Source organism: Budorcas taxicolor, chromosome 11, assembly GCF_023091745.1.
Source record: "Budorcas taxicolor isolate Tak-1 chromosome 11, Takin1.1, whole genome shotgun sequence".
NCBI lineage: Eukaryota > Metazoa > Chordata > Mammalia > Artiodactyla > Bovidae > Budorcas > Budorcas taxicolor.
The window spans coordinates 121,218,657-121,232,156 of record NC_068920.1 but is presented as its reverse complement, the minus strand read 5'-3'; the positions used below and the strand labels follow the sequence as shown (position 1 = coordinate 121,232,156).

At 38.5% G+C, this 13,500-nt stretch overlaps 1 protein-coding gene across 1 annotated transcript in view; it reads left to right on the top strand.

Moving 5' to 3' along the window:
* WDPCP (WD repeat containing planar cell polarity effector) overlaps positions 1-13,500 on the top strand; it is a 225,345-nt gene that overhangs the window by 149,440 nt on the left and 62,405 nt on the right. Inside the window, exon 12 of the mRNA XM_052647814.1 lies at positions 3,313-3,376. Coding sequence (XP_052503774.1) covers positions 3,313-3,376 — 64 coding nt within the window. The remainder of the gene's footprint in view (positions 1-3,312; positions 3,377-13,500) is intronic.

Below are 13,500 nucleotides of genomic sequence, written 5' to 3'. Positions count from 1 at the left end.
ACCTTTTCCAGTCCTGTGGCCACTGCTGAGTTTTCCAAATGTGCTGGCATATTGAGTGCAGCACTTTCACAGCATCATCTTTCAGGATTTGAAATAGCTCAACTGGAATTCCATCACGTCCACTAGCTTTGTTCGTAGTGATGCTTTCTAAGGCCCACTTGACTTCACATTCCAGGATGTCTGGCTCTAGGTGAGTGATCACACCATCGTGATTATCCGGGTCATGAAGATCTTTTTTGTACAGTTCTTCCATGTATTCTTGCCACCTCTTCTTAATATCTTCTGCTTCTGTTAGGTCCATACCATTTCTGTCCTTTATTGAGCCCATCTTTGCATGAAATGTTCCCTTGGTATCTCTAACTTTCTTGAAGAGATCTCTAGTCTTTCCCATTCTGTTGTTTTCCTCTATTTCTTTGCATTGATTGCTGAAGAAGGCTTTCTTATCTCTTCTTGCTATTCTTTGGAACTCTGCATTCAGATGCTTATATCTTTCCTTTTCTCCTTTGCTTTTTGCTTCTCTTCTTTTCACAGCTATTTGTAAGGCCTCCCCAGACAGCCATTTTGCTTTTTTGCATTTCTTTTCCATGGGGATGGTCTTGATCCCTGTCTCCTGTACAATGTCACAAACCTCATTCCATAGTTCATCAGGCACTCTATCTATCAGATCTAGGCCCTTAAATCTATTTCTCACTCCCACTGTATAATCATAAGGGATTTGATTTAGATCATACCTGAATGGTCTAGCGGTTTTCCCTACTTTCTTCTTTTTAAGTCTGAATTTGGTAATAAGGAGTTCATGATCTGAGCCACAGTCAGCTCCTGGTCTTGTTTTTGTTGACTGTATAGAGCGTCTCCATCTTTGGCTGCATAGAATATGATCAGTCTGATTTCGGTGTTGACCATCTGGTGATGTCCATGTGTAGAGTCTTCTCTTGTGTTGTTGGAAGAGGGTATTTGCTATGACCAGTGCGTTTTCTTGGCAAAACTCTATTATTCTTTGTCCTGGTTCATTCCGCATTCCAAGGCCAAATTTGCCTGTTACTCCAGGTGTTTCTTGACTTCCTACTTTTGCATTCCAGTCCCCTATAATGAAAAGGACATCTTTTTTGTGTGTTAGTTCTAAAGTCTTGTAAGTCTTCATAGAACCGTTCAACTTCAGCTTCTTCAGTGTTACTGGTTGGGGTATAGACTTGGGATTACTGTGATATTGAATGGTTTGCCTTGGAGACCAACAGATCATTCTGTTGTTTTTGAGACTGCATCCAAGTACTGCATTTCGGACTCTTTTGTTGACCATGATGGCTACTCCATTTCTTCTGAGGGATTCCTGCCTGCAATAGTAGATACAATGGTCATCTTCGTTAAAGTCACCCATTCCAGTCCATTTTAGTTCTCTGATTCCTAGAATGTTGACGTTCACCCTTGCCATCTCTTGTTTGACCGCTTCCAATTTGCCTTGATTCATGGACCTGACATTCCAGGTTCCTATGCAATATTGCTCTTTACAGCATTGGACCTTGGTTCTATCACCAGTCACATCCACAGCTGGGTATTGTTTTTGCTTTGGCTCCATCCCTTCATTCTTTCTGCAGTTATTTCTCCATTGATCTCCAGTAGCATATTGGGCACCTACTGACCTGGGGAGTTCCTCTTTCAGTATCCTATCATTTTGCCTTTTCATACTGTTCATGGGGTTCTCAAGCCAAGAATACTGAAGTGGTTTTCCATTCCCTTCTCCAGTGGACCACATTCTGTCAAACCTCTCCACCATGACCCACCTGTCTTGGGTTGCCCTGCACGCATGGCTTGGTTTCATTGAGTTAGACAAGGCTGTGGTCCTAGTGTGATTAGATTGACTAGTTTTCTGTGAGTATGGTTTCAGTGTGTCTGCCCTCTGATGCCCTCTTGCTACACCTACCATCCTACATGCGTTTCTCTTACCTTGGCCGTGGGGTGTCTTCAGGGCTGCTCCAGCATAGCGCAGCCGCTGCTCCTTACCTTGGATGAGGGGTATCGCCTCACTGCCACCCTTCCTGAGCTTCAACGTGGGATGGCTCCTCTAGGCCCTCCTGCACCCGCGCAGCCACCGCTCCTTGGATGTGCGGTTGCTCCCCCTGGCCTCGGGCGCGGGGTGGCTCCTCCTGGCCGCCGCCCCTGGCCTCAGCGCGGGGTGGCTCCTCCCGGCCGCAGTGCCCGACCTCGGACGCGGAGTAGCTCCTCCCAGCCGTGCTTAGTGCGCTAGTCGCAGCCACCTGCGCTTACTGCGCCGGTCGCAGCCGCCTTACTGGAGATACCAGTAAGAAGAATCAGAGAGTAGATGGGAGAACAACTATCAAACACAGTATGGAAATTACAAAGTATTTCAGTTTCTGGCCTACCAGCTCATATGGAATAATAATAAGCCTTGTTTGAATTTTAATTATATTAGCTATTTCACTAACAAACTTTATATACTCTGTTAATAATATTATTCCACATTTCTGCTATGTTTTATGTGAAAATTTAGTATATTTTATACCATCATATTTCACAATATAGAACAGAACTTGGTTATATATCTGCTTGTTTCTTGAGTCAGAAAAACTGATTATTACATCTGTGGAAGTTTCAGCATAGATTACCTTTTATTCCATAATCCTGTGCAAATTATATGTTCATGACATGCTTTTCTCTCAGAACTTTAAATTTTCTGTAGAGGTAATTAATGTAAACTAAAGTTTGTTCTCACAAAGAACATTCTTAGTTATACCTCAGGGAAAGATAGTATGATTGTGATGAAATAGTAGAAAAGGAATACCTTCTTAAAATACTTAGAAACCACTTATTATTTACATATACAACAGCAGGGGATGTTTTTACCCTAGATCACAAATGTGAGAGTTTTGTAAAAATGCAACATTTGACTTCTCAACTGTTACCTAAGAAACATAAAATATAATTATATGATTTATTAATTGCTCTTATCCTGCTGTACTGTCCATATCCTCCTACTTTCCACTTACACAACAAAATAGAACAAAGGAAAAAATAATGAGAAAATGTATTTCTTAAGCTATCATTTCTCTACATTTAGAAGCACCTAATCTGATTATGTTTGTGCTTGACAGTTACACTGAACCCCTCCACAGGCTGTGTGCATCAGCACCTCCTAAGTACAATAAGAGTTCACATAGGGAAGATCCCAGCAGGTGAAGTCCCTACTATTTTAGAATATTTTTATCAGAACAAAAACAATAGCATGTAAGTACATTAAACAAACTTCTCTCTCCTCTTCTATAGTTTTGTTCACAACATAACATTTCTCCCTTACAGGTACCAAAGATTTGAAAAGGCATTTCTGTTAGCTGTTGACATTGGTGCTCGGGACCTGTTTATGGTGAGTCATTCCTTGGGATGATTTTGTGCCTTCAGTTCTAACGCTGAGTAAGTTGTCAGCTTTTGTGACCATTAAAAAGGATTAGTGTCATTTGTGCCTTCGACACACGGTGGGAAAGCATTATTCCATCTTGGCTTGCAGCTTTGCCTTCATGAAACTGGTCAATAGCCACCTAGCCTCTTTTGACTTGCTGACATTTTCCTTGGCAGACCCAAAGGATTTTTTATGTTTTCTAAGAATTTATAATTCTTCAATGTCTCTCCTCGTGTACTTTGATGTGAGAGGATGACACCTTTGTATCTAACAAGCTTAAATTTCTTTCTAATCTATTCCCTATAGAAGTACAGCTTCAGAAACCAGGACACAGGACAAGACATGTCCCTGAGATCTTGAATGTGCTCAGTTTGTCCCTTAAGTTTTATTGAGAAGTAATAGTTTGAATGTTCTCATTTGTATTTTTAAAGTGACCACAGTGCAAAGTAGATCCAAAGAGAATATAAGTTCAAACAGTTCAAATAAGCTTTAATCCTCAACTTATTAGTTACGGAACAGTAAAATAGACTAGTTTCTTACACATCTTTGTGCTCTCTATTAGGTTCTTATTTTATAAGATCTTTTGCCACAATGAGATCAGATAAACAAAGGAGGTGTTCCTGATTTTCAGCACATCCTGCTCCATAGAAATTTCATTGCTGTCAAAAAATCTAGAAAACAACAAAAACTTAGAGAAGGCTCTTTTATCTGAATCTTCTGTATAGTGAAGACGTTTTGTACTGTAACCTTTGATGCTTTAGATGTTAATATGGGTTCATGATATTAGTTTATCTTGTCTTTGAAATGAGTTTGCTGTTTAAATTCTAATTTCATATCACTCAATTAAACTGCGCTTTGTGCACTCATTGATCATGGGAAAAATCTCTCTAGTTACTTCAAATGTATGAACTTTTTGTTATTTGTTGGTTGTCTGTATTTTGTTAGGTCACATTGATCAGGCATATTAGTATATTAAGGGAACATTTTATTATTTTCACCAAAGTCTATGCATTAATACATCACAGTGTCAGAAATTTAATTATAACACTTCTTAGATTTTTCTGACCCAAGTGACTTTGTCACTTTATTTCCTCCTCACCTCTGCCACTACTCAGCAATAAAGGTAGATTTTCTTCCTATTTCCTTATTTTTTTATGTCTGTAGTCCCAGGCTTCTTTCTAGCCAAAATAATAACTAAAGAGATGAATATTTATATGTTTAGTGTCTGATAAACTTTCTTTCCCAATGTATTATTATACTGTTCTATAATTTATGCTACATTAACTATTGTTTTAACCAATACATAATCATCAAAGCCTGGTGGGCTGCAAGTCCACAGGGTCGCAAAGTGTCAGACACGAGAGAGCACACACTCATACTCATCAAAGCCATCTTACAAACTTCTTTTCAAATCATATCTGTTTCAGCATTTAGTCTCAGTTCTGGAGAAGGAAATGGCAACCCACTCCAGTACTCTTGCCTGGAGAATCCCATGGATGGAGGAGCCTGGTGGGCTACTACAGTCCATGAGATCACAAAAAGTCAGATACTACTGAGCAACTTCACTTTCACTTTCACTTTCTAGGCAGTAACAATATAAAGTCTCCATGTTATTTTATTTTATTTTATTTTTTTTCCATGTTAGTTTAAAGCCAAACAGACTTCCTAGTAATAGGCTAACCTTAACCCATGAGGATTTTTACTAGTAAAAGATAAAAATCTAAAATAAGGAAATGAGAGAGATACTTTTGCTTTCCTTTTTATTGTAAAAGTGAACAATCAAAATGCTACATCCTTATTCTTCGTATGTAACTTTTTATAGCCCAAGGTCTGCCTTTAAGGAGCATTGAAAGCCTTAAGAGAGCATTAAGGCCTTAAAGTTCCATTTAAGCTTATGAATCTACCCTATACATTTGATGCTCCACTTTAAAATTGTCTAAAGAATTTATCATGTTTTCTAATCAATTATTAACTATTTAAATTATAATGTAGCCTATATACTAAGAATTATTACCTCTTTGGATTTAAAAATTTATAAAATAAATAGTACTATTCTTACCTATAAATTACCTTCTACCCCTAAGATATCTCATCCTTAAAGAATAAAAATATGACTACATTGAACACAAAGGGGTCACAAATAAAATGTAATGCTTAACCTGAGAATATTCTTTTTTCATTAGCATATCTGTTGGTGGTAGAGAGATAAAAGACATATATAGCATGATAGAGCAGACCTTGAATATTAAAAAGTAAGTATGTAGGTACTAGACCTGATGAAATGAGCCAGAAAGGACCTCTTTGTCTACTTTACACATAGCCTAAGTGATCATCTTCTAAATTAGAGGTCAGCAAACTATGGCCTACCAAGCAAATTTAGCCCCCAAATGGCTTTTTACAGTTTTAAATCATTTAAAAAAAAAAAGAAAAGAAAAATAGTGTCAATATACTTTAAAATGTATGATACTTAAAATACATGATATTCAAATTCAGATTTTCATATCCATAAATGAAGTGGTATTGAAACATAGCCAAACTTACTTATGTAATGTGTATGACTGCTTTACAATGGCAGAGTTGAGTGGCTGCAGGAGAGTATCTGGCTTGTAGAGCCTAAAATATTTACTCTCTGGTGCTTTACAAAATATGTTTGCAGACCCCTGGTCAAAACAATCATAATGTATAATTTCATTCCTCCATATTTAAAACCTTTTAGCATCTTCTCATTGCCTTTGGGATAAATTCTAACTCCTTGAAGTGGCATCTACAGCCCCTCTACTCTCACCTCTCAGCTACATCAGCTTTCTTTCACTTCTGGGAAGTATACTCTACTCTTTGTTATATCCAGATCATGTTAAGGAAGGTGTGATGGTAGATACATGGAATTTGGGTCATAAGTTGTCTTCAAAGTCTGTAACTTTTGAGTTTTATGTGTAAATGATGATAATAATATAGTACCTGTTGATACGTTGGATTTTTTTAATTGAATAAAAGAAGTTTTGAATTCTATAATACTTTACAATTTTTAAGTTTCACGCAGATGATTTCATGTAATCCCATAATAACCATTTGTTTCTCTCTGCCCCTCCTGCTTCCCTGTTCAAAGTGGTAGCCACTAGTTTGTTCCTTAAGTCTGCTTCTTTTGTTATATTCACTAGTTTGCTGTAGTTTTTAGATATCGTACAGTATTTGTCTTCCTCTGACTTATTTTACTTAGCATGATGCCCTCCAAGTCCACCCATAGTGTTTCAAATGGCAAAATTTCATTCTTATTTATGGTTGAGTGGTATGCTTTTATGTATATATATATATATATATATATATATATATATATATGAAGATGTGTTATACATTTATTTATTTATCTAATACCTTGGTAATTGTAAATAATGCTGCTATAAACATTGAAGTGCATGTATTTTTACAAATTAGTGGGTTTTGTTTTTTGGATATATATCTAGGAGTGGAATTGCTAGTAGCACTATTTTTAGTTTTTTGAGGAAACCCCATATTGTTTTCCACAGTAATTGCACCAATTTACATTCTCACCAACAGTGTATGATGGTTCCTGTTTCTCTACATCCTCACCAACATTTGTTGTGTTCTTCTTAATGATAGCCATTCTGACTGGTGTGAGGAGATATCTCATTGTGGTTTTGATTTGCATTGCCCTGATGATTAGTGATGCTGAGAATCCTTTCATGTGCCTGTTGGCCATCTGCATATACTTTTTGAAGTAATTGTCTATTCAATTCTTCTGCTTATTTTGTAATCGAGATTTTGGGGGGTTTTTGATAAGTCTTAGGAGCTTTTTAAAAATAATGAATGGGAGGCGGTCCTAAGATGGCAGAGGAATAGGACGGGAAGACCACTTTCTCCCTCACAAATTCCTTAAAAGAACATTTCAACGCTGAGCAAACTCCACAAAACAACTTCTGTAGGCTGGCAGAGGACATCAGGCAACCAGAAAAGCAGACCATTGTCTTCAAAAACAGGTAGGAAAAAATATAAAAGACAAAAAAGGAGACAAAGGAGGTGGGGAGGGAACTCCGTCCTAGGAAGGGAAGCCTGTCCCGGGAAGGGAATTTTAAGAAGAGAGGTTTCCAAACACCAGGAAGCACTCTCCCTGCCGAGTCTGTGGTGAGCCTTAGAAACACAGAGGGCAACATAACAGGAAAGGAAAAATAAATAAATAATTAAAACCAAGAGATTACAAGCCCAACAGTAACTCTCCCAGCGGAAAAGCAGCACAGACGCCTGCATCCGCCACTAGGAAGTGGGGGCAGGGCAGGGAAGCGCGGGAGGCGCGGGCTGCAGTGCTTTGTAAGAATCAGGCAGGAACGCCCCTCGCGCAACCAGAACTATCTAACTTGCGCTAGCAAACCAGACTGTGGGATAGCTACCACATGAAAAGCTCGAACATAAGACACCGCCAGGACCAAGCACAGAACAAAGGACAGAACGGAAAAAGCCAGCTGCAGACCATCCCCCGCCGGGGACAGGCAGCCAGAGCCGTAAGGGCTGGAAAGGGGCAATTGCAGACCCAGAGAGACTTTACTTACCAAACTGCAAACAGGCTTCTTTGCTAAGACTTCTGGGGGTGCTGGACAGTCACCATCTGCATCACAAGGGGTGCGAGCGGTCCACCCAGAAAACTGAGCAGCAGAGGCAGAAAAGGCGACAAGTCGCGGCAATCACGCTCGCCAAACTCCTGAGCTACTCGGACCTGGGAAGGGCAAAAAACGCAGTCCCAACCGAATCTGTGCCTCTGAGGGCTACCTGAGCGCCGAACCTGAGCGGCTTAGACCAGGGAAGTGCACGCAGCCTAGGGCCGGCCCCAGACGGTTCCCGGCTGAGCATCGTAGAGCTGGAGCGGTTTGTACGCCACGAGAAGGGACAGGTCCAGCGGGGCTGAGACACTGTGTGCACACGACAGCGCTATTTCTTTGCAGCATCCCCCCTCCCCACAGCGCGACTGAACTAGTGAGCCTAAAAAACCAGCATAAAGAAGAAGTTAAACAGAGGGAACCGCCTTGGAAGTGACCCCACACGCCCACAACATCAGAGAAGGGCCAGATATATTTTCATTATTTTTAAAATCATTCCTTTTTTTCTCTAACTTTTTTTTTTTAATAGTTAAGTCTTCTATTTCTCCTCTAATTTTTATTTCTATAACCTATTATTACTATTAAAAAAAAAAGACTTTTTTTTTTTTTTTTTTTAAGGCAAACACCATATATAGTCTTTGGGTGGTTATTGGTGTGTTTGTTTTTTTAATAATTCTTGTGGCTTTTTTTTCTTTTCTTTTTTTTTCTTTTTTCCTTTTTCCTTCTGCTTCTTTTCTTTAATATTGTATTTTTGAAAATCCAACGTCTACTCTAGATTTTTAATCTTTGCTCTTTGGTTTTTGTTGTCAATTTTGTACATTTAAAAACCCAAACTTCACTACCCAGTTTTACCTGAGAGCAAGATTACTGGCTTAACCACTCTCTCCTCCTCTGGACTCTTCTTTTTCTCCACCAGGTGGCCTCTGTCTCTTTTCTCCCCATCTCTTCTCTATCCAACTCTGTGAATCTCTGTGTGTTCCAGACGGTGGAGAACACCTAAGGAACTGGTTACTGGCAGGATTTGTCTCTCTCCTTCTCATTCCTCTCTTTTATCCTCCTGGCCACCTCTGTCTACTTCCTCCCTCTCCTCTTCCCCGTATAACTCCGTAAATACCTCTGAGCGGTCCAGACTATGGAACGCACATAAGGAAGTGACTACTGGCTAGCTTGCTCTCTCCTCTTTTTATCTCACCACATCTCATTCCAGTCACCTCTAACTACCCCCTCCCTCTTCTCTTCTCCTTGTAACTCAGTGAACCTCTCTGAGTGTCCCTCAATGTGGAGAAACTTTTCATCTTTAACCTAGATGTTTTATCATTGGTGCTGTATAGATGGAGAAGTCTAGACGCTACAGTAAAAATAAAACTGAAAACCAGAAGCAGGAGGCCTAAGTCCAAAGCCTGAAAACATCAGAGAACTCCTGAATTCAGGGAACATTAAGCAATAGGAGCTCATCAAATGCCTCCATACCTACACTGAAACCAAGCTCCACCCAAGGACCAACAAGTTCCAGAACAAGACATACCACACAAATTCTGCAGCAACACAGGAACACACCCCTGAGCTTCAATATACAGGCAGTTCAAAGTTACTCCAAAACCTTTGACGTCTCAGAACCCATTACTGGTCACTCCACTGCACTCCAGAGAGAACAAACCCAGCTCCACCCACCAGAACTCCAACACAAGCCTCCCTAACCAGGAAACCTTGACAAGCCACTGATACAACCCCACCCACAGTGAGGAAGCTCCATAATAAAGAGAACTCCACAAACTACCAGAATATAAAAAGGCCACCCCAAACGCAGCAATATAATCAAGATGAAGAGACAGAGGAATACTCAGCAGGTAAAGGAACAGGAGAGTTGCCCACCAAACCAAACAAAAGAGGAAGAGGTAGGGAATCTACCTGAGAAAGAATTCTGAATATTGATAGTGAAAATGATCCAAAATCTTGAAATCAAAATGGAATCACAGATAAATAGCCTAGAGACAAGGATTGAGGAGATGAAAGAAAGGTTTAACAAGGACCTAGAAGAAATAAAAAAGAGTCAATATATAATGAATAACGCAATAAATGAGATCAGAAACACGCTGGAGGCAACAAATAGCAGAATAACGGAGGCAGAAGATAGGATTAGTGAAATAGAAGATAGAATGGTAGAAATAAATGAATCAGAGAGGAAACAAGAAAAATGAATTAAAAGAAATGAGGACAATCTCAGAGACCTCCAGGACGATATGAAACGCTCCAACATTCGAATTGTAGGATTCCCAGAAGAAGAAGACAAAAAGAAAGACCATGAGAAAATCCTTGAGGAGATAATAGTTGAAAACTTCCCTAAAATGGGGAAGGAAATAATCACCCAAGTCCAAGAAACACAGAGAGTTACAAATAAGATAAACCCAAGGCGAAACACCCCAAGACACATATTAATCAAATTAACAAAGATCAAACACAAAGAACAATTATTAAAAGCAGCAAGGGAAAAACAACAAATAACACACAAGGGGATTCCCATAAGGATAACAGCTGATCTTTCAATAGAAACTCTTCAGGCCAGGAGGGAATGGCAAGACATACTTAAAGTGATGAAAGACAATAACCTACAGCCCAGATTACTGTACCCAGCAAGGATCTCATTCAAATACGAAGGAGAAATCAAAAGCTTTACAGACAAGCAAAAGCTGAGAGAATTCAGCACCACCAAACCAGCTCTCCAACAAATTCTAAAGGATCTTCTCTAGACAGGAAACACAAAAAGGGTGTATAAACCCGAACCCAAAACAATAAAGTAAATGGTAACAGGATCATACTTATCAATAATTACCTTAAACATAAATGGGGTGAATGCCCCAATGAAAAGGCAAAGACTGGCCGAATGGATACAAAAACAAGACCCCTCTACATGCTGCTTACAAGAGACCCACCTCAAAACAAGGGACACATACAGACTGAAAGTGAAGGGCTGGAAAAAGATATACCACACAAATAGAGACCAAAAGAAAGCAGGAGTGGCAATACTCATATCCGATAAAATAGACTTTAAAACAAAGGCTGTGAAAAGAGACAAAGAAGGCCACTACATAATGATCAAAGGATCAATCCAAGAAGAAGATATAACAATTATAAATATATATGCACCCAATATAGGAGCACTGCAATATGTAAGACAAATGCTAACAAGTATGAAAGGGGAAATTAACAACAACACAATGATAGTGGGAGACTTTAATACCGCACTCACACCTATGGACAGATCAACTAAACAGAAAATCAACAAAGAAACACAAACTTTAAATGATACATTAGACCAGTTAGACCTAATTGATATCTATAGGACATTTCACCCCAAAACAATGAATTTCACCTTTTTCTCAAGTGCTCATGGAACATTCTCCAGGATAGATCACATCCTGGACCGTAAATCTAGCCTTGGTAAATTTAAAAAAATTGAAATCATTCCAAACATCTTTTCTGACCACAATGCAGTAAGATTAGATCTCAATTACAGGAGAAAAACTATTAAAAATTCCAGCATATGGAGGTTGAACAACACACTTCTGAATAACCAACAAATCACAGAAGAAATCAAAAAAGAAATCAAAATATGCATAGAAACTAATGAAAATGAAAACAGAACAACCCAAAACCTGTGGGACACTATAAAAGCAGTGCTAAGAGGAAAGTTCATAGAAATACAGGCATACCTCAAGAAATAAGAAAAAAGTCAAATAAATAACCTAACTCTACACCTAAAGCAACTAGAAAAGGAAGAATTGGAGAACCCCAGAGTTAGTAGAAGAAAAGAAATCTTAAAAATTAGGGCAGAAATAAATGCAAAAGAAACAAAAGAGACCATAGCAAAAATCAACAAAGCCAACAGCTGGTTCTTTGAAAGGATAAATAACATTGACAAACCATTAGCCAAACTCATCAAGAAGCAAAGAGAGAAAAATCAAATCAGAAATGAAAATGGAGAGATCACAACAGACAACACAGAAATACAAAGGACCATAAGAGACTACTATCAGCACTTATATGCCAATAAAATGGACAAATTCTTAGAAGAGTACAATTTTCCAAAACTGAACCAGGAAGAAATAGAAAATCTTAACAGACCCATCACAAGCATGGAAATTGAAACTGTAATCAGAAATCTTCCAGCAAACAAAAGCCCAGGTCCAGATGGCTTCACAGCTGAATTCTACCAAAAATTTCGAGAAGAGCTAACACCTATCCTACTCAAATTCTTCCAGCAAATTGCAGAGGAAGGTAAACCTCCAAACTCATTCTATGAGGCCACCATCACCCTAATAGCAAAACCTGACAAAGATACTACAAAAAAAGAAAACTACAGGCCAATATCACTGATGAACATAGATGCAAAAATCCTCAACAAAATTCTAGCAATCAGAATCCAACAACACATTAAAAAGATTATACACCATGACCAAGTGGGCTTTATCCCAGGGATGCAAGGATTCTTCAATATCCGCAAATCAATCAATGTAATTCACCACCTTAACAAATTGAAAAATAAAAGCCATATGATTATCTCAATAGATGCAGAGAAGGCCTTTGACAAAATTCAACATCCATTTATGATAAAAACTCTCCAGAAAGCAGGAATAGAAGGAACATACCTCAACATAATAAAAGCTATATATGACAAACCCACAGCAAACATTATCCTCAATGGTGAAAAATTGAAAGCATTTCCCCTAAAGTCAGGAACATGACAAGGGTGCCCACTTTCACCGCTACTATTCAACAAAGTTCTGGAAGCTTTGGCCACAGCAATCAGAGCAGAAAAAGAAATAAAAGGAATCCAAATTGGAAAAGAAGTAAAACTCTCACTGTTTGCAGATGACATGATCCTCTACATAGAAAACCCGAAAGACTCCACCGGAAAATTACTAAAGCTAATCAATCAATATAGTAAAGTTGCAGGATATAAAATCAACACACAGAAATCCATTGCATTCCTATATACTAATAATGAGAAAGTAGAAAAAGAAATTAAGGAAACAACTCCATTCACCATTGCAACGAAAAGAATAAAATACTTAGGAATATATCTACCTAAAGAAACTAAAGATCTATATATAGAAAACTATAAAACACTGATGAAAGAAATCAAAGAGGACACTAATAGATGGAGAAATATACCATGTTCATGGATCAGAAGAATCAATATAGTGAAAATGAGTATACTACCCAAAGCAATTTACAAATTCAATGCAATCCCTATCAAGCTACCAGCCATATTTTTCACAGAACTAGAACAAATAATTTCAAGATGTGTATGGAAATAAAACCTCGAATAGCCAAAGCAATCTTGAGAAAGAAGAATGGAACTGGAGGAATCAACTTCCCTGACTTCCGGCTCTACTACAAAGCCACAGTCATCAAGACAGTATGGTACTGGCACAAAGACAGAAATATAGATCAGTGGAACAAAATAGAAAGCCCAGAGATAAA